The 27,441-nt window shown below is 49.5% G+C and overlaps 1 protein-coding gene across 1 annotated transcript in view; it reads left to right on the forward strand.

Annotated features, from left to right (window-relative positions):
* Positions 1 to 27,441, forward strand: part of Hipk2 (homeodomain interacting protein kinase 2) — a 158,439-nt gene that overhangs the window by 77,202 nt on the left and 53,796 nt on the right. The window contains exons 3-4 of the mRNA XM_015493889.2: positions 26,480 to 26,603; positions 26,885 to 27,004. Of these exons, the coding sequence (XP_015349375.1) occupies positions 26,480 to 26,603; positions 26,885 to 27,004 (244 nt within the window). The remainder of the gene's footprint in view (positions 1 to 26,479; positions 26,604 to 26,884; positions 27,005 to 27,441) is intronic.

The following is a 27,441-nucleotide window of genomic DNA, read 5'->3' on the forward strand; positions in this document are numbered from 1 at the left end:
CTTACACATTTTGTTTGTTTCCCGTGTCTCAAAGACCCAGTTTTACCCCCAAAGCTGTCGTATTTTGTTAGATTGATTAGTCCTGATGCATACGGCTAGCCCACCTGAAGCCCTTCTCCACCCCTCTAACTTTGCGGTTCTCATCCTTTAGCTTAGAGATACCAGTTATAGCACAGAAGCCAACAGCTGCCTGGCCCTCTTCCATTTTTAAATAATTTTCAGTATGATCTCATATCTGAACTTCAAGTCAAGTGAGCTGCCCGTGAGGTCACCTAGCCAATAAGTGGCAGAACTATCATTCAGACCCAGGTCTCATGGCTCTCTGGTTATACTGTGCTGTAGCCTCCTGGGTGTAAACTCCCTCCACAGCTAAGGACAGCAGAACTTGGTGATCTTCAGTCCAGTCGTCCCAGTAGTTAAGGCTGTTATTCTGTGAGCCGTGACTGTAAACATGTCATTGAAAAAATGTGCAAAGAGAGCAGAGGTCAATTAGGACCAGAATGGAAAGGTAACACTTCATGGAGGAGGGGACTTAGGGTACACCTTGAAGGATCAGTGGGAAATTAGGCAGAAAGCAAGTTTATAGTCTGGGAGAGGCATACCCAGGAATTGCTTTAACTACTAGGAGAGAGAAAGGGGGCTACTTGGACAGCCAATAGCTAAGGGGGCCAGGAGGAAAGGGGTCTAATAATAGATTCCTAAAGTCAGGGGCAGGGACAGGATGCCAAGAATGGTGGAACAGCAGGAGAGCTTAGAGAAAATGGCATTTTGGGAAACAGTCTGACAGTAGCATACAGGAGAGAGCTAGGGAAAGACTTTACAACAGGGTGTAAGGACCTGAGTGGTGACTGTGCCATTAATCTCCAGGGAGATTCTAAACAGGATTATTTGGTAACTTACAATAGCAACCACAGAAAGATCACAGGTGCCTGCCTGGCCTCACTGAATCCTGCTTATTTTCTTAACATTCTTGGAGAAACCAATCTGTCAGGGAAATAATAGGCAAATCCTTACCTTTCTATGGTGCTTGCCTGCTCAAAGTACATTCCTACATTTCAGTAAGGCACCCATGAGTGCTTGAAATTCTGTGAGCAAGATGGAGAAATGTGGACTGGAGAACAGTCCAGTGGGGTGGATTTTAGTTGAAAACCTAACTTAAAGAGCATGCATTGAAGAATCGTTAGGTCTGGAGCCAGGCTCCTTGTGGCTCACTGCAGGATCCTGTCTATGTGAGTGGATTGGCCAAAGACATAAAAGACTTGTTTGTCAAGTTCGTGGGTTACACAACCTTTGAAGGGTAAGATCTGGGTGATAGAGCCAAGATTGAAAAAGATCTCCATGGAACAGAAGCATGAGCCAAGCTAACCATACAGCACTTGGTGAGAACCGCGTGGTCTTTGCATTAATGGGAAAACCCTGAATTATCTGTGAATCATATTAAAAGACTTTGGAATGTGGAAAAGGCTTTGGGGGATAGTTCTGGAAGCATGAATGGTCAGTGTCAGATGACTGTCAAAAGGCTTGATACAGTCTAAGGACAGAGTAAGACAAACAGTATAGTTATGTGTCACTTAACGACAAGGACACTTTCTGAGAAACATATCCTTAATGATTTTTGTCTTTGTGTGGACATCATAGAGTGTCCTTATACAAACTAAGAGGGCTAGGACACCATTGGGTAACATAATCTTAAGGAACCTCCATTATGCCCGCAGTTCATCATTACCAAAACATCTCTTGGCTGTGCATAAGTACATTTAGAGCATGACCCAGGGAGCATTTGTTCACTGGATTGTGGGGGCAGTCATACTTTGATGTGGTTGAAGAATCTAGGGGAACGTTTGTCTACACAGAGAATAAAGGAGAAGACCTCCAGGTTCATGACATCTGTCTTCAGTAGGTAGAGGCTGTCATATTGAAGGGACACCATAGATGAGTAGATTAGAGACTTCTAAACTGCAGATTTTGACTCAGTGAGCAGCTCATCGATGGAGGTAAACAGGTTTAGGAACAGCCATAAAGGACCTGTAGAAGGGACCCTGGCATTGAGATTAGTGCAGCCAATCAGGGTTCCAGTATATAAGTGTCACTCAGCTTGTGCAGGAACTGGTTTGTTCCAGCCTGCGGGAGCTGGATGTTAAATAATCAGGAATTTTCAAGCTTGTGTTTAAATCATTGGTGGCTTGAAATCAGTCATGGTGACAGTATTTATACCATAGAAGTTGGCAAATATTACAGGTCAGCCCCACCCACCTCCGTCCAGTGTCAGTCTCCCAGCCTTCCACCAGTGTGTCAGTGCCAAGGGTGTCTGTTGGAGCCGTTGGGATCCTCTGGAATGTGGAAGAGCAGAGCAGGGAAGTGAATGTCCATTTTTACGATCTTAGGACTTTTCAGATTCTGTTTCCCCTCCTAATTGGGCACAGCTTCCCTTGTTGGTACACATACCACTTCCTATCTCCTGCCAAGATCTGGGGCCGGTGAGCTTTTCTGTCACTGGATCTGCCAGGGAAACTCAGATATCTTGGTTTCTTGGAATAATTCTTTCCTTGTTGTGTATCTCGATTGGCTAGCCTTCTGTAAGACGTGCCTCCCACCCCATTCTCAGCACTAGCCTGAAAGACTGACTGGCAAATGAATTCCACCATTGAGATAGGATTTGGAAATACCTGGAGCTATTGAGAACAAGTGATTACAGAGCAAGTCCAACCCACAGATCTAAGAAAGTTCTGCAGGCCATATGGCAGTGACAGCCCAATGAAGGGTACTTTGCCTTGAGCTCAGACCAGCTTCTGTCCCCATGCCACCTGGGCAAAGAACAAACAATGATTCTACTTCTGATGTTTATCTTCCTTATTTCTTTTAAAAGAGAGGACCTAAAATAACATCTGAATCATGATTACATGGAAACAGCAAATGTCCTGTAGTAGACACCTAGGCAAATTCTGCTCAGGCCATGCAAATGCTATTTGAGTTGGTTCTCCAGATTTAAAAAAAAAAAAAAAAAAAAGTGGTTTTTAGTTTTTCTGAGATGCCTGCTACTATGTTCCATTGGAAACCCCAAGGGCTTTTCCATTTTCCCCAGAAGTGCCTCCTTCCTACTCCCTCCCTTTCTTGTCTATTTCCCAAGAAATAGACAATACGCCCATGACTGGCTGGGCCACAACCATATCTGAACTTCTAGAACTGTGGGAGGCCCTTGCAGCAAGGTGTGCGTTGCAGCCAGTAGACTGTTTGTGTTTGATAAGAAGTTTTCTCAGCAATGTAACCCTCCCAAAACTGATTTTTGAACCATGGAACAACTCTGAATTTCAATATCCAAATTATAAATGAGTGAGTTAAAGTATAGGTGTTGCTTTAAACATGTCATTACATATTGTAAAGCTTTAATAGGTGTATTTTAAAAGAGATGAAACTCAATAAGAATAAGTGCGCCAGTCAGCTTCTCATTGCTGTCACCAAAATATCTGACAAGAACAACTTAGAGGAGGAAAGATTTATTTTGACTCATGGTTTCAAAGGATTTAGGCCATGGTCGGCTGGCTCCATCGCTCTGGGTTGGAAGTGAAGCAGATCATCAGGGTGGAAGGGTGTGGTGGAGAAGAGCTCCTCAGCTCACGGTAGCCAAGAAACAGAGACAGTGACAGAGAGGGAGGGGCCAGGGAGCAGAAGCTCTTCCAGAGCAGGCCCCAAGGGACCTGCTTCCTCCAGTTAAGTCCCACCCCCAAGTAGTTCCTTCAGCCATCAGTGAATTAAACCAATGATAAGGTCAGAGTCCTATTGATCCACTCATTTCCAAAAGCCTCGCCTCTGAACCTGGCTGCATTGGGGACGATGCCAATATAAGACTTCATGGGACGTTCCAGACCCAAACCATAACAATGAGCTACATCTCTGTGTGTTGAAGGACTGAGAAGAGGGTCGGGTAGAACAGCGTACAAGAAAAAAAGCAAGACAGGAAGAGGTGGAATGCAGCTGCAGCCATAGCCTTCCAGAAGGTCATAGGTTGGAGACACGCCCACTGAGGGAGGTCTGGGGAATACAGAGAAAACGGGATTCCCACTGCAGAAGCTATAGGATAGCAGCAATTGAGGTGACAGGGATGGCTGTTTTTACTAGGTGTCAGGCCTGAGACCATAGGAGCCCAGGACATATAAAAACTGCAGCTACAGCCAAGGATCAGACCCAGCCAGAGCTCTGACCCTGCAGGATTGACCAAATGATGGAGTGAGAGATTGCTTATGACTTGCAAGGGCGCAGAGGAATCAAGTGCTGTTGAGTCAGGCCTGCTAGATCTTCAGCTGTGTGCCCTACATCCCTGCCCCCCGCCCCCACCCACCCACCCACCCACCCCCGCATGCTCTGAGAACAGAAAGTTGGGTTTGAGTGACTTGGTTGTGATGCATGGCAAGGAAAAGGTTAAGAAAGGGGACACTCTGGGGAAAGAAGTGGGGCAGTGAGGGAAATGTGGACCCAAGGGCATAGAAAAGCAACTGAGATCATTAAGGTAGTGTGCTCTTCAGCTCAGAAAATCCCTCTGGCCCCCTCACAGCAGACAGGGCCCTATTGTTTTTGGTCAGCCAATATCAGAACCACGTGCTGTTGGCCTTAGTGAGAAATGTGTCCATCAGTCAGCATCCTGCCTTCCCCAGCCAGGGTTCCAAGAGAGATTAAGCCCCACAGCCCCGCACAGCCATTCTAAGTAATGAGTTGACCTCTCTCCCGGTGGCCGAGGATGGTGCACAGGAAGGCCTGAGGTTGTTTCCTGTGTTTGGTAGTTCACATGGAGAACCCTGGTTGAGAAAGACTGGTATACGAAGAACTGACCTTCCAGTATGAAATCAGCAAGCATTTCACCAACTCCTGGGGTTCTGCCTGAAGGAGATCACAGAAAGCAGCTATAATAATGGGCACTTGGAAATAGGAATGTACAAAACAAGATCTTATCCGCCCCCTTGGCAGCTCCTCCCAGCTTGGCTCTACCCACAGAACTCTGCTGTCTCCTGTGCCTCCCCAGGATTAAAGCCTTAACTCATAAGCCAACCGTATTCTTCCAGAGACTTTCACCCCTGCCAAAACTACTAGAATTTGGTTTATAAGATAGATATTTTATAGTAGTGTTGGTATTAATTTAGTTTCAATGAAGAAAATTTTGGTTTTGCTCTCCTGCTTCTCTAAGAAATTGTTACATAAAAATAATTCCATGGAATTGAAAATAATGGGTTTACCGTCATTTGCCAGCCTGGTCATTAGTACAACATACATTGAATATGTGAAGGAAATAAACCTGTAATTACCAGGTTTTCACATGTATTGACACACACTTGCTGCTTACCCCAATATAATATCAAAGGTGCTCAGGTAGGGATGGTTTTTACCACTTCCCAGCAGAGGAAACTTGGGCTTGTAACATTCAGGTGACTCAAGCAGAAACACCAAGTAGGTAAATGGCAGAGGCTGGCGGAGAACCCAGGTCTCTCTATTCCTGATGCAGATGTCTTAAAGGGCTGCATCCAGAAGAATGGTGGCCAGTCACCTGGTGTCAGACAGAATAGTGGGCCAGTGTGTTTCGGCGAGCACCTATGATATAACCCTGTGCTCAGGGATGTGAGTGTCCAGGAGAGAAGCTGCCAGCAAGAAGCTTACAGCTGAGGATGACTGCTACCCCTGGAGACAGTGGGGGCCTGGCGACTCTTAAGTCCAGTGGAAGGTGAGGAGAGGGAAGAAGAGAGTTCTGGGATGCATCAAAAGGTCCCTCATGGAAGAATTGAGACTGAGAGATAGGACAGAGGGCATCCAGAGGCCAAGAAGAGCGAGGGTCCGTGCAGGCAGAGGAGTGCTATGGGCACTTGAGTTGAAGGCAGAGGTGCAGGTCACAGCCTGAGAGCTCAGCAGAGGTGAGCCTGGGGACGTGGGACCAACAAAGTGAAAAGTCAAACAGACAAGGTCCAAGGGGACATTTAGGCCAACAACGAGTCACTCTAACAGCATGATTGTGACCTGTAGTGCTGTAGCAAACACTGACTAACAGAAGGCACCGGACTGGTCTAAAAGCACCCACGGAGTGTCCACGGAGATGGGAGCAGAGCGCAGCCTGAGGCTCTCGTTCCCCTCCAAGCCTGGGGTGAGGGGCAGAGCAGCTGCTCACAGAAGCAGGAGTTGCACTGCGCTCTGAGGACTTTAGGATTTGAAGAGGAGACGCAGAGGCTTTTTAGATGACAAAAGCAGCACACACAAAGCACAGAGTAAGAAGGGGGTATTGTCACTGTGTGCACAAATGACAGTGATGATCCTGACCTGAAAGACGAGGCTGCTGGGGGTTGAACCAGAGGGAAGCAGGATGGGCCGGGGAGCAGTTACTGGGGGCCTGGGAGGTGAGTGTACTTTCCTGTGATAAGAAGTCGGATCTCAGGAGGGCAGGAGAACCACAGCAGGCTGTGAGCTGGATTGCGAGGGGAAGGGGTGGGCAGGAAGCCAGGGAGTGGATGGCCTCAGCCACCTGGGGAGGCCACAGGGAGGCCAAGGGAGTCCTTGTTGAGCATGTGCCTATGAGGTAGGTTTCAAGAAGAAAGCAGGAACGGCAGAGCTAGGGAAGCCGGGGAGGCGGGAGAACTGCTGAGCACCCTGACTTTAGAGGCGAATGAATGAATGAGCAAAGAAAGAAAGAAGAGAAAAGGGATGGGCTGGAGGGAGAGGAGGTGAGGAGCTCACTATGAGGTGTCCAAATAGGGATGGTGTGTCCTGAGAATGAGGCAGGCTGGGGGCAGGGCGCAGGTAGCCGGGCTGTGGATGCCTGACCTGGGGCGAATTCACGGCAAGTGGGCTGGGCCCAGAGCCAAGAGCCAGCAGAGAAGGGTGCCGGGCGGGATCCGTGGGGGCCAGCAGAGCACGTTACAGCCCCTAAGGGACTGTGAAAGGGTTGAGGTTAGCTGGCCAGTCATCAAGAGAAGTGGGCTGGACCGAACTCCCAGGAAAGGCCAGGGGTCTCAGGAGGAGGGGCCGCGGGGACATGGGAGTGCAGCTTCTCTAGTCTTCCACTTAGGTCTCCCTGTCCACTGTTAAATGCCCTCTTAGTCATCCCACCAGCCTCCTGCCTGGTCTCCTCACCAGGCCTTATCCCCTCCCATCCTCCCCCGCATGCCTGTCAGGGGAGGACACCCCAAGATCACAGCCAGGATCCGCCGAGGTTGTGTGAAGGAACCCTTCAGAAAGCAAGGATGGCCGCACAGACCGTACCTGGAGCCGTGGGTCAGTGCAGTACAACGAGAGCTGAGACGTTTCAACAGGAGGGAGGAGAGAAGGGAGAGGAGGAAGCAGGAGAATGTGAGCATGTTTGGAGCGAGAGCAGGAAGCCCCTGTGGGTGGCTTCCTATGGAGGAAGACGAGCCTCTGTGCAGGTTCCCACACACCTGCAGGACGGGGCAGCAGAAGCCTCTTCCCCCAGTGCCCTGTACACGCCCTGCTAGCCTCCCCAGCTCCACAGCTTATGTTTTTGATCCAGGCCAGACGACGTTGACATATCCATCCCACATTGCTTCATTAGCTCTTGATTTATTTGTTTGACTTCTCAGTTCTTCCCTCCACTGCTTCCCCGATTTGCATTTATCATGAATGTCATCCCTTAACTGAATGTGGTCATTGCCACCTGCACTGGCAGCTTGTGGGTCCTGGGGATTCAATAACTTGCTCATTGGTTCCTCCGCTCTGGGCTCAGGACCCCAATTCCCAAAGACACTTTCTTATCCAAGCGAATTCCTGCTGAGTGACATCAGCCCATCATGTGAATGAGCGATTTCCATTGCTCTTTGTTGCCTGTGAAAGTACAGCTGTGTGTGATCAGGTGTGCTAGTCACCTTTTCATTGATGGACAAAATACCTGAGAACAACAACGTAAAGTAGGAGAGATTTATTTGGGCTCCCAGTTTCAGAGATTTCAGTCCACTGCTGAGGGCCTGAGGTGGGGCAGGACATCATGGGGCAGGACATCATGGCAGAAGCTACTCCGTTCATGGTAGTCAGGAAGCAGAGGGAAGAGATCAGAACAAGACAAAGTCCCCAAGGATATGCTCCTAAGGACCCACTCCCGTCAACTGGGTCCCACTTCCCACAGTTTCCAGTACCTCTCAGTACTCCACTTGGCTATGAATCCCTCAACAGATGAATTCATTGATGAGCTTAGAGCCCTTGCAGTCCAGTCACCTCCCAAACCCACCTCTGAACATGGCTGCATTTGGTAACAAGTCTTCAACACGTGAGTCCTTGAGGGACAATTACAAATCCAAGCCATATTCGGAAGGAAACATCAAGAGGACCCTAGAATTGTGGCCTTGGCAAGGACTTCAGAAATCACCCTGTTTAGCCCCCCCCCCACTCAAATGAATCCCTTCTACTCCTTTTCTTTAAGCTATTAATAGCTTTGCTATTGATTTCAACTCTTCCCCAAAAGGAATATTGGGTGGGGGATCCAGGTAGTTTGAGAGTTGATATCACCAGGGATATCTAGACGAACAAGCCTTTAAAAATTTAGAATTCCACTGGACTTGTGAGCACTCGGGCACTTGTCCTTCCTGTGTGAGTCTCCACTCTCTGGCTAACCCCTGCCCCTCCTGTGGCAATAACACTCCGTGCCTTCACGGGAGAGGCCCAGTGGGACCAGATGACAAACTCCAGAAAGTCTATAACAGAGCCACCCTAAAGACTCCATCCTTCCTAAGTGCATTAGCAGGTGCCAAGATGTGTTTGAATCATGCTTAACTTTAAGAGCCACATTTGTGTCGCAGCAACTTTTATGTGTGGCTCATGCCATTAAACCTGCAGGATTGTGAACCCTTCGTTCTCTGTGCCATCAGGACCCTGACAGATTTCTTTGACTTTGTCATTTAACAAGCTCGGCCACATGTGTACAACATTGTCCCTGCAGTAAAGAAACAGTCTTGGGGAGGGGGCAGGGAGTATACCCTCTCCCTGGCCCCGCCACCTTTGGAAAGGGAGAAGGCTTCTCCTGTTCCTGTGTGCGGGTGGCAAAGCTTGGCTAAGGCAATGTCACACAGGCCAGCTGCTCCCAGCTGTGCTCCTTGAGGAACAGGGCTTCTTCCCTTGCTTGCCCACCACCCGGGCCTCTGCATGGCCTGCTCTACCAGGTGGCACGGGCCTGCTTCTGTAGTCCTGATGAGTCAGACCTACAGCCAGTGTGTGGTGGCAGCATGGAGGTGTGGTCTGTCCCATAAAGTCTCTAAATCACTGTCCATGTTACAGAGTTAGGAATCCTCAGCTCGTGCTTCAGAGACAAACCCCCTTATGTCTGCATCTCCTGAGTGAAGAGCTCCCAGCAGAGCCTATTGTCCACTTCAGGTCCATGGCATAAGGAGTAAGAGTCAGCACTGATGACAACAGATGTCACATGTGGATCCCCGGTGTCCTTTGCCCTTCTACTGCCCTTGCCCATGGTATCTTCCTCAAGCTTTCCTGCCTCTGCGCCTCCACCTGGGCTATTTAGTCGTCTGCAGTGCCCTCTCCCCGCTCCCAACTCTAAGACCCACCTAGCGTTAGCCTGTCCCTAACCAACTTCTCTAAATCAAGCCTTCCTAAAGTCTCCTTTGTTCACTCAGGCTGGAGCAGAGTCCACTGACGTCCACTGGGGTTTAAGCTCCACAAGAGACCGACTTCCTTGTTGACCAAATACTCAGTGCCCAGCTTAGAGTAGATGCTTAGTAAATACTTATCGAGTGGAAGAGATTACTCCCTCTAAACCTAGCTGCATCTGACTTCCATTGCTTCTGCTGTCCCCCTTTCTATGCACCTGCACCAGAGGATAAGCTTCATGAGAGCAGAAAATATGACTTTGAAACACTCTCCAACAGAGTCTCAAGCATACTGAGAGTTCAATAAATATTGGTGATTGAGGCTACTACATAATCACTCAATCCTGCACTAATGTTCCCTGAGCTTGGGGGAGCAGGGAGGTGGGCAGATTGTCTTGCTCCTGCTTTCATATAAAATCACCCTTGAGGTGATTTTAAGTAAACCTGAAGGTCCTGTCCCCACACCCAGTCTTTGCCCACTTGGGCAGGATATACTTGAAAGTACGACACTGCTTACCTCACATTCCTCTTCCAGAAATTTGCAAAGGGCTATAGAGAATTGCTCAAGAATCAGTTATCCAGTGATTGTCTAGTTAATTCCTTAGTAAGCCACTCTGAAAACTGATTATAATCCTCTTTCAAATGCAGAGTTGGGACTCAGCCAAAAAGGTTATATTATTGTATCTTGTAGAAGGGAAGAATCCAGCAGATATTCACTGAGTTATGGCGCCAAAGCCTTCCTTTCTTCTGTTATTGTAAATTATTGTTATAGTGGGAAGCCAAATTGCAAAGTGAGCCCAAGCAGTGCACTTCCTCTCAGCGGAGGTCTTATATAACGAAGACCTTCATAAACAAGCATTGCATGAACTGAACATGGGATCCTCCTATTAAAACTCACGCTGCCTAATGTAAAGTGCAATGATGGCCTTACATGCTTTCTAAGTTCTAAGGTGTCCCTTGCCTCCCGGGCGGCTGTTGACTAAACTTTCTTTTTGTTTAGTACAAGAAAACTACTTGCGTAGCCTTCCAAAGGCCCCCAACAGAACTAAAAGGAGTAATTCCTTTAGACACTGCAACTGCCTCCCCGCACCTGACCGCTTCCTATGGAGGCAAACCCAAGTGCCCGCAGGGCCAGGCAGCGTGGTTGGTGAGCTGGTGAGGCACATGGCATCGCCCAGGAGGGTGACACCACCCGGCCTGAGTCCATTGTGACTGATGCCCGAGCTTTTGGTTTTCAAGAAAAGGTAGAAATCTAAACTTTTAGGAATTATTGTCTGAGTTTTTAATGTTCATAACTAATCTTAAAAAAAATTTAAATCCCATGTAGGCCAAACTGATAATGTGCCTTTGTTAGGGACTTCCTGTGGGACAGCAAGGTGCAAACTTCACTCTTTCCCTTCAGTCCTGCCTGCCTCGGGAGCTTGGAAGTTCTCCTTAGACATCACTGTTATCGTGCCACACGTCGAAGGAGGTGTTTAAGTGATTCCCATTGAACAGGGACCAGGTGGGGTGTCCAGCACAGTGTCAGGTATCTGGTCATTGTTCCACTGGGGCTGGTCAGAAGAATGAATTGTAGCTTCTTTTGCATGGTCTTCCTCCTCTACAGGTATGCATGGATATGAATCATTGGTACGTGACAAGTGACCTCAGAACTTAGTGGTTTATGTGATTAACATTTATTATTTCACAATCCTCTGGGCCAGGAACTTGCAAGCAACCTGGCTGAACAGCTCCAACTCGAGTTCTCTCAGGAGATTGCAGTGAGCCCTTAGCCAGGGCTGTGGTCACCCAGGGGCTTGACCGACTGGGGATGAAAGATCTTCTTGCAAGAATGCTCACTCCTGTAGTTGGCAAGCTGGTACTCTTGTCAGAAGCCCTTGGTTCATTGCCCAATGGATCTCACCCTAAGACTGCCCGATTATCCTCACAGCATGGCAGATAGCTTCTCCCAAGACAAATAATTCTAGGCAGATCAAGGCAGAAGCCGCATGTCTTTTATGACCTGATCTCAGGAGTCACACATCGTTTTGGAGCTATTTTGGTTACATAGCTTGCTTTACCCACTGTGGGAGGAGACCACACAAGGATGTTGAATACCAGGAGGCGTGGATCTTCAGGGCCATCTTGGAAGTGGTCTGTCACTGCTATGCTCTCCATAGTCCCTCAGTAAATCCTTTATAGACACATGGTCCAACACTGAGAGTAGTTTTTCAAAGAAACCTAAGAGAATAAACTCTTATGTCATAGTGATTTGTATCCCATTACTGTGTTCCTGCGATCAACCTCAGGAATTAAATATCCTGGTTTTGGTTTTTGGTTTAAATAATGTTTAGCATCCTAATGGACTTTATTTATTCATATGTGGTGCTGAGATTCGAACCCAGTGCCTCACACATGGCAGATAAGGCTCTGCCACAACCCCAGCCCTAAATATCCTGTTTTTATAACACATTTTAGAAATGTCTTCCCTGAAAGCATCTAAACGCATTTTTAAAAATAAATTTTAAAAGCCTACCCACACACTGCTTAGAGTGATGGGTTCAGGTGATTGTCTGCTCTCCCGGGGACTCAGCGACTGCTCACCTGTCTGTTCCCTGGCATGTTCTCCTCATCACCTAGGATGACTGCTTCACAAAACCTCAAGTTTTTAAAGGAAATTCTTTCTGAACAAAGAGCAGGACCCCCTTCAATATGCTAATAGCATTTATGATAACAAATAGCCCAGAGCCTCCCTAAGGCCCTCTGTGCTGGTAGGAGATGGAGTGCCAGTTAATGGGAAGGGTGGGTTACCCCAGTTCCTACCTGGTCTCCATTCCTGGCACCCCCCTTTCTGACCCACACCCCAGCTCAACAGCAGGAGTGAGTGTACGTTGCTGTTGATACCTCCAAACACACACCCCCAGACCCCACAGTCTTGGCCTCCACCAAGACCACCACTAGTATTCATTTTAACCAGCTTTCGCCTGAGTAAAACTGTTAAGGGGAAGGAAAGGTACCCCGCGTGATTTCCCCCAGGAAAACCCCTGCTGGTAGCCAGTTCTTGTTTGTTCAGTAAACAAAACCGTAGCCTGGGAATTGAAGATTGCCACCAGCAGCCTGCAGGGGTGCGTGCTGGTGCCCTGGGCCCCGGACATTTGTGTGTGCACCTGGGGAAAGGGGCCCTGCAGCATCCCAGCCCCCATAGTCGCCCACCACGGCAGTGGCCACCGCGTAGGGGTGTTGGTAAAGGGAAATGAAATGTATAATTCATAAGGCTGTGGTGGCGTGCGATCTGTGGCAGGGGGTGGTAATTACAGAATTGAGAAATGAGGCCGCGCGGTGAGGAACCTTCTAGGTTAGAGGCTGCTCTGATAGATGGCCTGCATTGTTCTCTCCTGACCTTTTTCTGAACTTCCCCTTAGAAGAACAGAGGAAATACAGTTCTGCCTTTTCCCATATTGTTTTGGAGCAATTCCTTCAGATGCCAGCCCTTGGTGTTTCTGCTCCTCCATTTGGGGTTTTGCTTTCTCCCCTGTGGTTTTGCTGCTTCCCATAGAAAAATCTAATCGCTAATGACTCTATCCCAGTATTGATGGTAAACACCCAGGCTGCACAAATATTTGTTCATATTGAACACAATACATCTGGCGGAGGAAAAGGCCCTGAGGCATCCTTCTCCCCTTGCCCTGCCCTCCACAGGAGAGGAACCCCGGGAGTGGCCCTCGGTGATATTGCAAAGGGGCTGGTGAGAACTGAGTGGGAAGGAGGGTGGAAGGAGGCTCAGGCTTTCAGAATAGGATCTGTTTAAGCGAATGTGAAGACTCACTGCACCTCAGCCCTATTGACATCGTCCTGGGGGGTGGCCAGGCGGGGACTGTGTGCTGTGCACCTTGGCCCCAGAGCCCCTGGTAGGTCCCTCCACACTTCTCCCCAGCTGTTGATTTTCTGGTCTGAGCCATGACTCCCCAGCGAGAGCCGGTAACCTTGGGCTCTGTGATCACGGGAGATCTGTCGGCCTCCATAAAGTCAGGGAGGCTTGGGAGAGGGAAGAAGGAAGGCCGCATTGGATCTTCACATGAGCCAGAATTTCCAACAAGTTAGGCAGAACGGTTTCTCTTAGCCTCAAAACTGACTCTCGAGTTGAATCTTTGGAGTATTGGGGATTTTCTGTTTTTTTTTTTAACACACTGTTTTTGAGACCAAACGAAAAGGAACTAGACAGTCCTGTGTCAGAGCCTTCCCAACTGGGGACCATGGGGTTTGGTTAGCTCCATTTAGTCAGTTAATGCTGATTGAGCGCCTGCTGTGCACAGCGTCCACCCAGCAGCACTCTGCCAAGCACTTCTTAGAAGCAAACGTAGGCCCTCTCTCCTGGAGGAGGTCTTGATCGCCCAGAGAATCCAGGACGGGCCTAAATACATGTGTGCAAGACCTACTTCCGCAGCTGCACCACAGCCACCACTCGGTTGGTTCAGATGCTACACAAATGCGTTATTCTTTGGCAAGAAAGAAACTGAGCTCTTTACACCAAAGATCACTGTCATTCCTTCAAGCATCCACTTAATTGCTTGCGGGTGTTTTTAGATGAATTTTTAAAAATTTCCCCAGCTGCCTCCCGTTCCCCATCTCCACCTATTGTTTATTTCTTCATCTCAAATACAGAGTCTCTCCTTTTTCACCCCTCCACTTCTCAGCTTCTATATTTCTGAAAGATACAAACTCTGTGTCAATCTTCTCCTACTAAAAATCGGGCTTTTTAAAGTTTTCTCTTGAGATTCCTCCCACTGACATCCCCACCATCAGGAGGAACTCTCAGAGCCTGCTTGCTCCCTCTTCTTTCTTTCCTCCAAAATGAACACACAGTAAGACATCCTGTTGTCACCTCTTCACAAAGTCAGCCACTCACTTCAGCTCAGCAGACATCTGTGTATTGAGCATTTACTATGTTTGGGGCATAGTGCTTGGTGGTAGAAAAAAAGATCACAATGAACCACGGCCTCTTCTAGGTGGCAAGTGTGAGCCATGTGACACGTGACCTTCCACCAGCACCGCCTCACAAAGGGTCTGTGCAGGTGCTGCAGGGTACACCGAGGTCAGAAATGCATAGTCCACGGCCGCAGGTGCTCCCAGGCAAGGAAAGAGCTGGCTATACATTCTTCTCATTAAAACACACATGTGCGTGTACAGACACACACACACACACACACACACACCTGTCGGTGTGGGGCAGAAAGGCTTGAGCAGGTAGCCAAGAGGAGAGGTGCTTTCCAAAGAGGCCAACTGTGATGGAAGTAACTGAGGGACCCCCCTGTAAACCCCAGAGCCTCTTCCCCTCTTGCTCTCACCTGATTCCTCCTTCTCCCTCTCTCCTTCTTCCCTCTTGCCTCTGGACTCCCAGCTAATGTGTGGACCACACACTGATTCCACCCTGGTCCAGAGCAGTATTTGGTGCTCATGAGAACAAAATGGACAGCCTGACTTCTCTTGCTGAGTGTTGTTCCATTCCAAAGACAGAGTCCCAGCGCTTAGATTACAAAGAGGCCCCATTGTTAGGATGAAAAAATCTGTTTATGGCAAGATGGGGCAGTGGTATCCTCATCTGGGGGAATGACTAACCCCATTCCACAGACAGAAATATCTCAGTTTACTGTGAGTTTCCTACAGTGAGGTGCAGTGACTGTCCTCAGTGTGTTCCACCCCTCTGTCCCCACAGATGGCTCCCAGATCATGTTCCGGCTACACTTCAGCACCCCCTAGTGGGGGCCAGCTGAGTTTTTTTTTTCCATGACTCAAACACAAGAAAGCAAACATAGGTTGGATTTGGTTTTGTCTACCCCTTCAGGACTACTGGAGGGTTGGAAAGTTTTCCCTAAATAAGCTGCCTTTTGCCGGAGACCTGGAGTTTATGCCCGTTTTCTTTGGCAGAGTTTCCTGGTTCCTAATTTCTGCTAGAACAAACCAGCTGCCACGAGAGCCTTGCCCTGACCTTGGTGGATCCCAACTGGTCCTGCTGTGGGAAGACAAACCTTGGTCAAGTCCATTCTGTGGACATTTCCTCCGTAGAACTGGTTGAAAGACATGCCTCAGAGAGTCCTCTTTTGCTGGTGCCAGGACCATGTGTGCTTCCCCAGAGAGCAAGGCCAGCCTCGTGTACCCCTGCCTGCCTGGAGACAGCCACTTCCTCTACCCACTACGTCAGAACACACTCCCTTGGCCAGGAAGGCTCCTGGCTTTGGAAACTAACTTAGTTAGGGAGTGAGTAGGTTTGACCCTTCTTTCTCAATCATTCTCTACCAAAAACACAGCAGGGGGAAGGAGGCTTCTCTGATGATGCTTTTCCTATGGGAATATCCCAGTGGCTGCAACCGAAATTCACCCGCTATCATATGTTTGGCATCTTTACTCAGTGGGCTCTTTTTTCTGTCTTAGGTTTCTGGCTTCTGCTCTCTTAATTGAACTAGCTTCAGTTGGTGACACTGAATGTGTCTCCCTTTCAAAGAAAGAGCAAGTTTCTATCATGGGTGCCCAGTCTCTTACCCCAAACCATCAGACAGAATGGCTGTGGCTCAGCTCCACCGCACATGACCAGATGGTGCTGGAAGGAAGGGAAATGCCCCAGAGATGAGCCTCGACTGTGGTCCAGCCCCTCGTGTATGAGTTAAGGACTTGGGGACTCTCTAGCATAGGCATGGGGAACCCTTGGGAAGGACAGCACAGTGGCTCTTCTGCTCATGGTCATTTTCCAGCTAACATTTATTGAGTACTAGCCACGAATTAGCCAAAGCCAAATGTTGAAGCAGTGAGAACTTTGACATTTAGATCAGTAAAGCTGCACATGTGCAATATTACTTTCTCAGTAAGCTTTTCTTTCTCTGGGGGGGTTTGGGGAGGTTGACCGTGAGTAACAGGTTCACATGGAAGAAGCCAGCCCTTTCCCTGCCTGACATCTCATGGTCACTTTTGGTAGATACCGTGTCACCAGGATGCATGAAGTGAAGATGCCGCATGTGCTTCTGATCCACAGGAACTGAAATTTCAAATTCCCTCCCAGTGCAGAGGAAAAGGAATGGCCCCAGCAAGCTGAAGGTGACCGCAGGTGACAGTGCAATACAGGGTGGGCCTTTCTAGAATCAGAAGCTGCCCTCAAGAAGCTCCAAATGCACAGTTTCAACCCCCAGCCTCAGTCAACAAACTTACAAAGCAGAAGCAAAACGATCAATAAAAGGAACCACAAGAAGGACTGTCATAAGAGACTGTCTGCGGCTCTGTCCGCTTCCCCAGCCAGCTGTGGCATGTTCCCAGCTTCGGCCTTCGCCATCACCCCGTCACCTGCTCAGGCAGCTCATCAGGGCAGAGTGCCCTGAGGCTTGGGGTCCACCCTGCCAGTGCCACCCACACCTGGCTCAGGCGAGCCAACCACACGTCACCACCCAAAGCCCCTTTGAGGAGAAGGGGTGGTGTGTGGCAGGGAACCTGAGGGTTTTGACGCACTGGCCATGTTCCATTTCTTCACTCCACTGGTAGTGACATTGGCCTTCGTTTTCTGATCAGTACATTGAGCTGTACTTTTTTCTTGTGCTCTTCTTTGTATGTGTGCTATCTTCCTCAAAAGAAAAAAAGACTGAAAAACTTTAAAAGAACCTGGAGCTGTCCATAGGTAAACAGAATAACTATGTGTGGCTGCTCACAGAACTTTGTGACTCTGTATCCCAGGCTGACAGGTACGTCCAGGGACATTTATTGAGCACATACTTTGGAAAATGGCCCCAGCATGAAACCTAGCTTGGTGACACTGAGAGGCTGGGAGGCCAGGCCAGGCTCTCTCCAGAAGTGTGTGGCTTCATGGTAAAGTCACCAGAGACCAGACTGGGAGATATCAGGGCCCCAGGCTGGGGACAGGCAAAGTAAGTACTGCGTGTCAGGAGGGCAGTGATTCTAGGAATTCCAGGGCAGTACGAGTGTCTTTGAAGTGACCCCCATGGGCTTCCTGGAAAGGACCCAAGCTGGTTCTTCCTGGAAACACCTCTCACTAGGGTTTGAATTCTTAGTGTTCTTTTGTTGTCTTTTTCTTTCCCTTCCTTCTTGCTTTTTGTATTTCACCAAAAGGTGTCAGTGTGGTCGAGGTGGCCCGCATCTCTGCTGAGCCTTCTTCATTTTGTTTAACATACCCTGCTGCATAAATTGAGAGGCTAGCATTAGAATGTGTTCTGGTCTCCAAAAACAGGTTTCCAGTCTACATCACCATCATCAGAAGCCTTTGGAGATTAGAGCCAACCTTTCTGTCTGGTATAAAAGCAAGAAAGTTAGATTTTTTATTTTGATTTTGATTTTAGATCAGTGGAAAAAGTATGTGTGAGGGTGGGGTGGGGGTGGGGGTGCATCTGTATTTAGTGCGCACCAGGAAAATCTTATGCAGAGCCAAGATCTTCACAGCAATACAAATCCAAAACCTGCCTCTCCGATCCTAACATTATCCTGGAAATGGCCAGTTAATTCAAAGAAGCCAGCTTCCTTCAAGACACTGTCCAGGTGTGGCATGAGAACAATGTCAGCATCTAGACCAAACTGCAGTACGGTCATCCTCCCATTCAGATCACACGATTGGCCCAGTATCTGGAGCATTTCTGTTGGTGATAGCCAAAGGTATCCAATGGCAACAGAGTCACCTGGGAGGGTCTTGAAATGATCCTCACCGGAGTTTTATGGGCATTGGTGGCAGAACATCTGGGACATCTCTGCATGAGCTTGCTCTGTGCTTTGTATCAAGCTGCAAGCATCCAAGGCGCGTGTGCAGTGCCCTCCTGGCTCTCCCTCGGGAATGGTAGCCTCTCTTAGCAGCAGCTTCCTACCAGGGTGTCTCTTCAGCTCGTCACAGGACAAAGTGCGAGGCCAGAGACCTCAGGGTGCCCCTGTTTAGCCCCTCCGAGGTGGCTCCGTGCAAGCTGATACAGTCGGGGGCTCCTGGTCAACCTCGCCTTTTGTTCTTAGAACCCCACCCTGGGTCCTGTTTCCTTCTGCTTCTCCACCTCACACCCTGACCACAGAAAAGACAACTCCTCTCAAACCTCCTGTTTGTTGAAAAAGCTGTTCTTTTTCAAAACCAAATGTGCCAGGGTGACCTGGGACCAGCTCGGCCTCTATCACTGTTTAAATCTCCACTTGGGCCCTCGTGGATTCGAGGGTGTGCGCTGAGCTCCGCTTGCACAGGTGCTGGCCTGCTCCCTGGTCAGTGGTGGGAGCATGTTCCGCCTTGGAGTGGCTCCCAGGGCACTCTCCTGCCCCTGCCCTCCGCACAGGTCTCTTCTGCCTCTGGCTCCCATTTCTTCAAAATCGCCTCCTCCTCCTTCTCCTCCTCCCTTCTCTTGAGATTTCAGAGGCTGTTCCCTGGGTCCTTTCTTGCTTTGATGTAATCCCTTGCTTCCACTCAGGTCACCGGCTCAGACAGTGGCTCAGAGCTCATGACAGCATTGCCAAGTCTCCTTATTTTTGCAGTGGAAACATAAGATTTAACAACCCATCTGAAATACAATTTTACATTTTGATTGCTTCTGCCCTAGCCATACCGAGGTTACTTTCAATCTACATATATTTGTGGGAACGGGCTTTTTCACTGCAGTTCAATTCAAGTACACCTTATAATATCAGTGATTATAAAATACCACGGACTAATAGAGTGTCTTGCTTCCAAGGAGTTCAAACTGCTTTATAATTCTGCTGACCATAATTTATCTTCATAAGCTGCTGTAGAGACAAGAGGAAAAAGCGAGATTAATAATCACATTTATAGATGGTGAAATAAAAACTTGGGGAAATTGAGTAACATTTTTCCAGCACCGCTCAGCTCTCCCTGTGCTCTCGGATTGGTGCTGCAGATTAATTGCTCGCTCCGGGAGTGCTGAACCTTGCCCTGTTTATCAGAGCACCGAGGGTGTGAGGGGGACATTGGCTGGGCCTGTGTTCAGCTGTGGGGGAGGCTGGGGTGAGTAGAGGCTGCCTTCCTGCATCTTAGACCACTGTTGCCTCTGATGCTGTGAGCACACCCCGAGCACCCCCCTGGACCTGGTCCCCAGGCTGTATTCTTGGGCATCACTCTGACCTCAAGACCACTTGGTTAGGAGGAGCCACATGGCCCAGGACAGGCACCACCTTCTCAGTCCTGGCTGCACAGTGCAGTACATGCCACCAGTGATAATATGGGACCAAGTGAAAGGAGGGGGATGGATAGGGAGTTCTGCTTCCAAAGCCAGTGACAGGCGCATGGCTGTTGGTTAAACAGTCTCCTAATGTTTCAAGGTATAAGAAGGAAAGGGGGCTTTAAAAATGAGGAAAAGGGGGTGAGGGTTAGCTCAGTGGTAGAGCCTGTGCTTAGCATGCACCACGCCTGGGTTCAATCTCCAGTATCCCCTGCAAAAAGAAAGAGATGCTCTCTTATTTGATTACTGTCATGTGGGTTCAGGAAGATAATAGATAAGTGATTTAATGTGTGTTGATTGCTACTCCATGCCAGGCCCTGCAAGGTGCTTCCTAGGATGCTCTGTTTAATTGAATCCTCATTCCAGCACAGGAAGCAGGTGACGACAGAACCTGAGAGCCCCGGGATTGGGCCCGAGAGCCCAAGGCTCCATCTGTATCTCCACACCTCAGCTGGAGGTCGTCCCCTGCAGGGTCACATGATCTGGGCTCATCTAGGGGTAGCAAGAGAGCCAGAGGAGCTAAATATCAAAGCTTCAATAATTGATGTGTTAAAATGACAGTTGGGTTGTTTTTGGGTTTTTTTGGTTTTTTTTTCTCTTCCTATAGGAAAACAGAATTTTCAGTGTCTTGTCATGGGGATGTTGGAAAGGAATGGTCCTTCTCTTTCCCAGGTGCAAGTTTTGTCTGGCACATCATGTATGTTCCAAGTATTTTTGATGTCCCAAAGTAGTATTGAGGAGATTCTTTTAGACAGAGGTGTGCAGAGGCGTTGCGACAGGGAAGGTGAGGAGCAGCAGGTGGCAGGGGTGTGGTCATTAGTACGGGGACCCTTGTGCCCTGTGCTCAGGAGCCAGCCACTCTCCCTGCCCTGGAGCCAACTGCGAACCTCTCCAACTGAAATCAGAAGGCCGAGAGTCTGCCTCTTGCTGAGGGCTGCCAGCTCCCAGGTGGGGAGACCAGCCACCTGGGGGCTGCAGCTGGCACAGCCATTCCCTCTAGCAGTGTGTACTGAGTACTTTCTGTGCCCCAGGCACCGTGCTAGGCTCTGGATGTGGGGAGAGGGATGTGCTCACGCTGCCTGGTGCCTGGAGGCCACCCCCGCTTTGCCATTTGTCAAGACTACCACTGTCTTTCGTTAGAAATGTTGGAAAAGAATGATCCTTCTTTCTTAGGTGTAAATTTTGTCTGACACTTTATGTATGTTTAAAGTATTTTCGACGTCCCAAAATAGGAATGAGGAGATTCTCTGGGACGGTGTGGGGCCAGCCGGTGCTCCATTAATATTTATTGAGCCTGGCTGGTGTGAGTTTGTCATTCCTCGCATCTTTGTCCCATGGCAAGCCAGCCCAGAGGAGGTGTGTCTGAGTAGAGCAGATGGAAGGAAGAGGGGAGGGCAGGAAAGAAGGCTGTATCCGAAATGTGTCTCTTGCGAGCAGAGAAGACGCATCCCTGGGGAGGGAGAAGAGCTCAAGGTGGCTCAGAAAAGGCAGCAAGGGTCTCGGGTGGTCAGCGGTGCACTGAAGGCCCTGATATAGCAAGCCTCTGTGTCACCAGGCAGGGAGATGGCTTCCAGGGCATGACACCGTGGCCACAAAACGAGAGGCTTGGACCAAATCCGAGGTGTTAAATCCCCATCCTACGTGACTTTGGGGCCACTCCAACCCTGCTCCTCCTCTTTTCTGCTGACAAGCAACTGCAAATAGGTGTCTCTAACTCTCCCTGCAGCCCCGCTCAGGCGCCTCTACAGGTGAGCGTGGGCTGGCCCACACCTGCCCCTCGCCCCTGGCTGAGGCCTGCCCTGGGGCCCCAGCCTCCACTCCTTCAGCAGATTCACCCTGACGTTCCCGTTTCTGCACTGCTTTCCAACCTCCAGTGGGTCACAAACATACTCTAGCACTTGCTTATATTTAATCAAGGTTTATTCAATCAGCAAACACGTATTGATTGAGTGGCTACTAGATACCAGGCACCATGCTGCCTTGTGGACTTGGTAGAGTAGACACAGTGGGCAGGTTCCTGGGAAAGTGCTGTACAGTGACATTTCTGGCACATAGTTGGAGACCAGCTGTCGTCAGGGGGTTGTCTGTAGCAGTGACAGTTAGGCTGAGGTGTGAGGATGGCAATGGGCAGCCATGGAGAGCATTCCAGGCAGGGACAGAGTCCCGTGAGGGTCAGAAGGCACTGACGGGTTGCGGAACCTGAAAGGGGCTGGGAGAATGGCTGGGAGGGCTCGTGGAGCCTGGGCCGTGGAGGATTCAAACTTCACCCTAGGTGCAGCGGGGCAGCTGAGAAGGAGGGGGTGCAAGCAGGAGGGTGGATGGATTGCCTGGTGGGCTCAAGGCCCCGGGTCCAATTCCCAGCACATAAGCAAGGGAGGGTGGAAGGGATGGGAACTGGACAGGAAGCTCCAGGTGGGACGGCCGGCCAGGGCCAGAGCCCTGCCAGGAGACACAGAGAACCTGGAACTGATGTGTGGGAGACTTTGGAGCTGGTCCTGTGCATGGATTGGATGGCAGAGAGGGAAGAGACGAAGACAGGGATCAAAGATCCTTTCCAGATTTCTGGCTAAGCATCTGAGGGTGGGGTAGCTCCCTTCCAAGTAGTGAGGGGAAGAGGAAGGAATTGGTTTGGAGAGGAGGGATGAAGTAGATTTCCCTTTTTTTGCATGGGGCAGGGGTGGGTTACCAGGGATTGAACTCAAGGGCACTCCACCCCTGAGCCACATCCCAGCCCTATTTTGTATTTTATTTAGAGACAGGGTCTCACAGAGTTGCTTTTGCTGAGGCTAGCTTTGAACTGCCCATCCTCCTGCCTCAGCCTCCTGAATTGCTAGGATTACAGGTGTGCACCACGGAGCCTGGCTTAGAGTTCCTTCTAAACACATGAACTCTAGGATGACTGAGAGGCATAACAAGGAGACAGCAGGCTGTCAGACTTAAGTCAGGAGCTGAGAAAAGGGAATTCAGGGATGGAGACAGAAATTTGGAAATACAAGCAGAGTTTAAACCTGTGGGAGTGAGACTACTGTATCAGTCTCCTAAAGCTGCTATAACAAGTGCTACAAAATGTGTGGATACTTATTCACAAACTTCTCTCACAGTTCTGGAGGCTGGAAGACCAAAATCCAGTGTCATCAGGGTCATGCTCCCTCTGAAGCCTCCAGGGGGTGTCTTTTCCTACATCTTCCTGCTTCGGTAACTCCAGGTGTTCCTGGGCTTGTGGCAGCTAATTCTACTCTGTCTCTGTCTTCACATGGCCCCTTTGCTGCTGTGGCTGTGTCCAAATTCCCCTCTTATAAGGACACTAGTCATATTGGATTAGGGGCCAGCTACTTCAGTATGGCCTCATCTTAATTAATTACACCTGCAACAACCCCATTCCCAAATAAGGTCACATTCTGAGGTCCTAGGATTGCAACTTTCGCTTATCTTTTACAAAATTCAACTCATGTCAATTATCGACAAGGAGATGAGCAGGGCCCAGGGCTTCGCCAGCATGTGACAGTGGATAGAGGAAGACAAGCCAGTAAAGGAAGTGGACAGGCCAGCAGCAGAGGGGTGGATGGACAGATCTGGGAGACCGTGGTGCCCGGAAAACCAAGAGCAAGAGTGGAGCAATGGACTGTGTGGAAGAAAGGCAGCTCTCGGGTCTGCGGGTGAAAAGTTGACCATGGACATGACAGTGTGGAGGCCATGCCGGTCTCACCAAGGACAGTACTCAGCAGAGCATCGCCAGGTCCCGTTAGAAGAGGCTGAGGGGATACAGTGGGTCAAGAGATGGAAACCACAGGGGAGATCACCCACGGGGACTGGGGTGGGGAGTGGCAGGGCACCGGGCAGCGCTGCGGGAGACGGGAGGGCGAGGACCCTCTGGGTCTGGGTGTGTTGTCGCGTTTGCTTGTTCTGTCCTTGCAGTCGCTTTGTTTTCTAGAGTGGAGTTGCTGGTGCTGTCGGGTGCTTCTTCAGCTACTTTCCGTGTCTGGTGTCTGTGTTCCACACGTCTCGTGTCCGTTGACAGTTGCCCCATCCATGCTCCAGTGTCGCCCTCCCAGCTTGAGAGCCCTTCACAGGACAGAGCTGTTCTTCTGTTCCCCAACCATTTAACCCGAGGCCCGAGCGTTTATTCTTTGTGGTCAGAGCAGGAAAAACCTGTGCTGTATGTGTGTGTCATGGTACCAGGAGTGGCTGCGCTTCATTTTCTTGGTCAACTAAGCAATTTTCACAGGCCCTGCTCATGTAATGTCAGCTGTCCAGACCTGTGACTTCTGTTTCTTGCCCAAGAACATCACCAGAATGCCAGGGAGACAGTCTCAGTTTTGGATTCTGCTGTATATGGCTCCAGGGGACAGGAACTGGAAAGGGAGGTGTCCACAGGTAAAAGGCGGCCTGCTTTGGGGCTGTGAGAGCCCATCTAACTGATAGGAAGGGCCGGCCCAAGGTCAAGCGCAGAGAAGACCCCAGGGAACTCACCGCCTCCTTCCTCAGGCGTGGCCTGGAGAACGGCGTGGCACACATCCCCACATCCAGCCATGCTGGCCACCCACCGAAGGCAGCCCAGGCCCGCGCCATGTGTGACAGGAGGCAGGGCACTGACTCTAGAGCAAGCGAGGCGGGAAGAACGGCAGGCGCTGCAGCGCTTTCTCTGTAGGGTTGCTTTCGGGCATTCCTTTCTCTTTCTGAGGTCTGCGATTTTTTAAGGAAACTGAACCCATCCTTACAGCACACTAGAGGTGATCCAGCTAGGACCTCGCCATCCCACACTAAGATGGTGAATGTGGGAGCCCCGGAATGGGGCACAGGTGACCTGGCAGGCTTGGGGTTGAGGCTGCCTGAAACAAGGGTGTGCAGTGGGGTTCATCATGGAGCCACCCAGGCAGCCCCAGCTCTTGGATGCCAGAGGGCGAGAGCAGCCCAGAGTGGCCTGAAGGAGAGTGAGGGGCCAGGGAGAGCACTGGCAGCCATCCCCAGTAGTGCGGGGACAGGGACAATGGAAGGCCTGTGAAATAGCAGCACTGGGGCAGTGTGCTCCGTGCCCTCCCGGCAGTGACTCTCCTTCTGTTAGTCAGCTTTCCTTCTCTGAGGCAACTGACTTATGATACAAAACGGGTATTTTGGTTCACAGTTTGAAGGTTCCAGTCCATGGTCAGCTAGCCCCATTGCTTTGGGCCTAGGGTAAGGAGCACTTCCTGGTGGGAGAGCACGACAGAGCAAAACCATCATGAGCCATGGAGCAAAAAGGAAAGAGAAAGGGGTTGGAGGCCCAAGTCCCTTTCAAGGACATGCTCCCGATGACCCAAGGGCCTCTCACTAGGCCCCACCTCCCAAAGGTTCTGCAACCTTCCGGTAGCACTACCCCGGGGGACCACATAGGGCCTGTGGGGGACATTCAGCATCCAGACCATCGTACCCCCTTACTGCCCAGAGCAACAGTGAGGTGACTCCAGAAACACCATCTCCCCCTCCTTTGTGCATCTGAAAAATCAAAACTTTGTAACAAGGTATTTTAGTGGGGTTTTTTTGTTTGGTTGGTTGGTTGGGTTTTTTTGTTGTTGTTGTTGTTTTCAATACTATTTTCTAGAGAAGGGAGATTAGCAATGAGAGCAAATTTAAATGGGGGAGGTGAAGCCTGCTTTTTGAATGGAGAAAATTCATCCAGAAAATCAGAATCCAGCAGAGGCCACCTGGCGCCCCTCCTGTCAGGTGGGCAAAAGGTGACCTGGTGGAGGACAGCCTCCGCCCTTGGCTACCGCTCTTGATTGCTAAAGGCAGGCAGAACAGCCTCCCCTCGCTTCGCTTTATCAAGTGGGAAACGTAGGGAGAAAGCTGCGGCGGGGCTGATGTATTTTGTATCACACAGAGCCCGAGGCCACAGTTCCAAAGAGTATGAGCTGTGTTCACGTGTCAAATTTTGAGCCTGGTTGTCCCTAAGACGTACCCCTACTGAGTCGTAACAAATGCTCAGAGAAGAGGGTGTGCTCTGTAGTCTCTGGTTTTGATTACCAATTTCATGTGCAGTTTTCTGAATTTAAGTGGTTTCCTTTGAAATCTCCATTATGTGACCTTGTCTGTTGTGTGAGGGGACATTGGCTCCTATAGTCAAGAATGGGTTGTTGGTAGCTTCTAATGGAATTCTGGTTGATTCCTAGATAATGTATTCATGAACAGGGAATGATAATTGTAACATGAGAGATCTTCTACTGAGATTAACTTTGTAGAAGCTAATGAAAACAAAATAGTAATGTTTCCTTGAGAAAATGTGAGATAGATCCCCAAGAAAAGAATCACCGGTGAGAATAGATATTGGACTTAATCCCATAGTTTTGGTGGAAGCAAATTGTTTCACATCTTCTTAAAAGGAGAATATTTGTGTGTCAGAATTCCTTTGTAAAAAAACAGGCATCCTCCAAAGATTTCCAGGTCTTTAGTTATAAAAGCTGGCTCCCTAGTCCCATTCACGTGGTCATCATTTCATCTGGTTGGCATGTAGGTAGTGAAGCTGATAAGTGTGCTTCCTATAAGATCTGCTCCCCAGATTTGCCTGGCCCTACACCTAGCCAGCCAGACAGAGCCCAAGAGCGGATGGGTCACTGCACCACACCAACTCTCCTGGGCACCACAGGCCTCCACTGGCAGTCAGTAGGAGTCCCCAGGTTGGAAAGCCAGAGTTCATGTAGAAACAGCTGCCTACGTCTCCACATGCTAATGGCTCCTTCCGTTCTTCCTTTCCAGGGCCCCTGAGATCATCCTTGGTTTACCGTTTTGCGAGGCGATTGACATGTGGTCCCTGGGCTGTGTCATTGCAGAGCTGTTCCTGGGTTGGCCGTTGTATCCAGGAGCTTCCGAGTATGATCAGGTGGGTCCCAATGACACAGGTATTCACAGCGGGACCTCATTCCTCAGCTTTAAAATATCCTGATTAGCATTTCATTTCTAACCCTACCTATGGGTGCCATCATGGACTCACTCATTGTCTCCCAAAATTGCTTCTCTTAACCTTGCTATTTTGTTCTCTTTTCCTTCTTCTTTCTGTATGAAACTGTCATTTCCATTTTTTTCAAATCCACAAGAGTCATGAGTACGCCATATGTACAGTGACAAGAAAAGCCCTGACCCCCTTCTCGTCTTTTCTTGCAGATTCGGTATATTTCACAAACACAGGGTTTGCCAGCTGAATATTTATTAAGCGCAGGGACAAAGACAACTAGGTTTTTCAACCGTGACACAGACTCGCCGTATCCTTTGTGGAGACTGAAGGTAGGAAGAGCATCCTCTCCGTCCTCGCCAGTGGCCCAACACTCAGGAAGGAGGGCACAGCTCCATTAGAGGGGCGCTTTTGACATTAGTGCATTGATCCCAGGTCTCACTTTAATTTGGTGAGCAAAATGGGGGCATGGGGTGTGGTAACATTGTTAATACATGGTGTGACTGAACTTGCAAGTTCAAAAGCACCTTTCCTCTTGGCCCACTGATGTCTGAGAAGCTTGAGTCCCCAGTTAAGATCATTAATCTCCCAGGATTTTACTCCATGAGGCTCGAGGACTGATTTGTTCTAGAGAAAGAAATGAGCTACCCCTTGGCCTGGAGGAGTACAGAGTCCAGAGGGAGCCAGGCTCACATGCAGCAAGCTCTGACCCACGACCTTGAGAACTAGAATGTAGGGTTGGGCCCCGTAGGACGCAGAGGGGTTTGTG

This window comes from Marmota marmota, unplaced genomic scaffold (genome assembly GCF_001458135.2).
Source record: "Marmota marmota marmota unplaced genomic scaffold, marMar, whole genome shotgun sequence".
Lineage (NCBI taxonomy): Eukaryota > Metazoa > Chordata > Mammalia > Rodentia > Sciuridae > Marmota > Marmota marmota.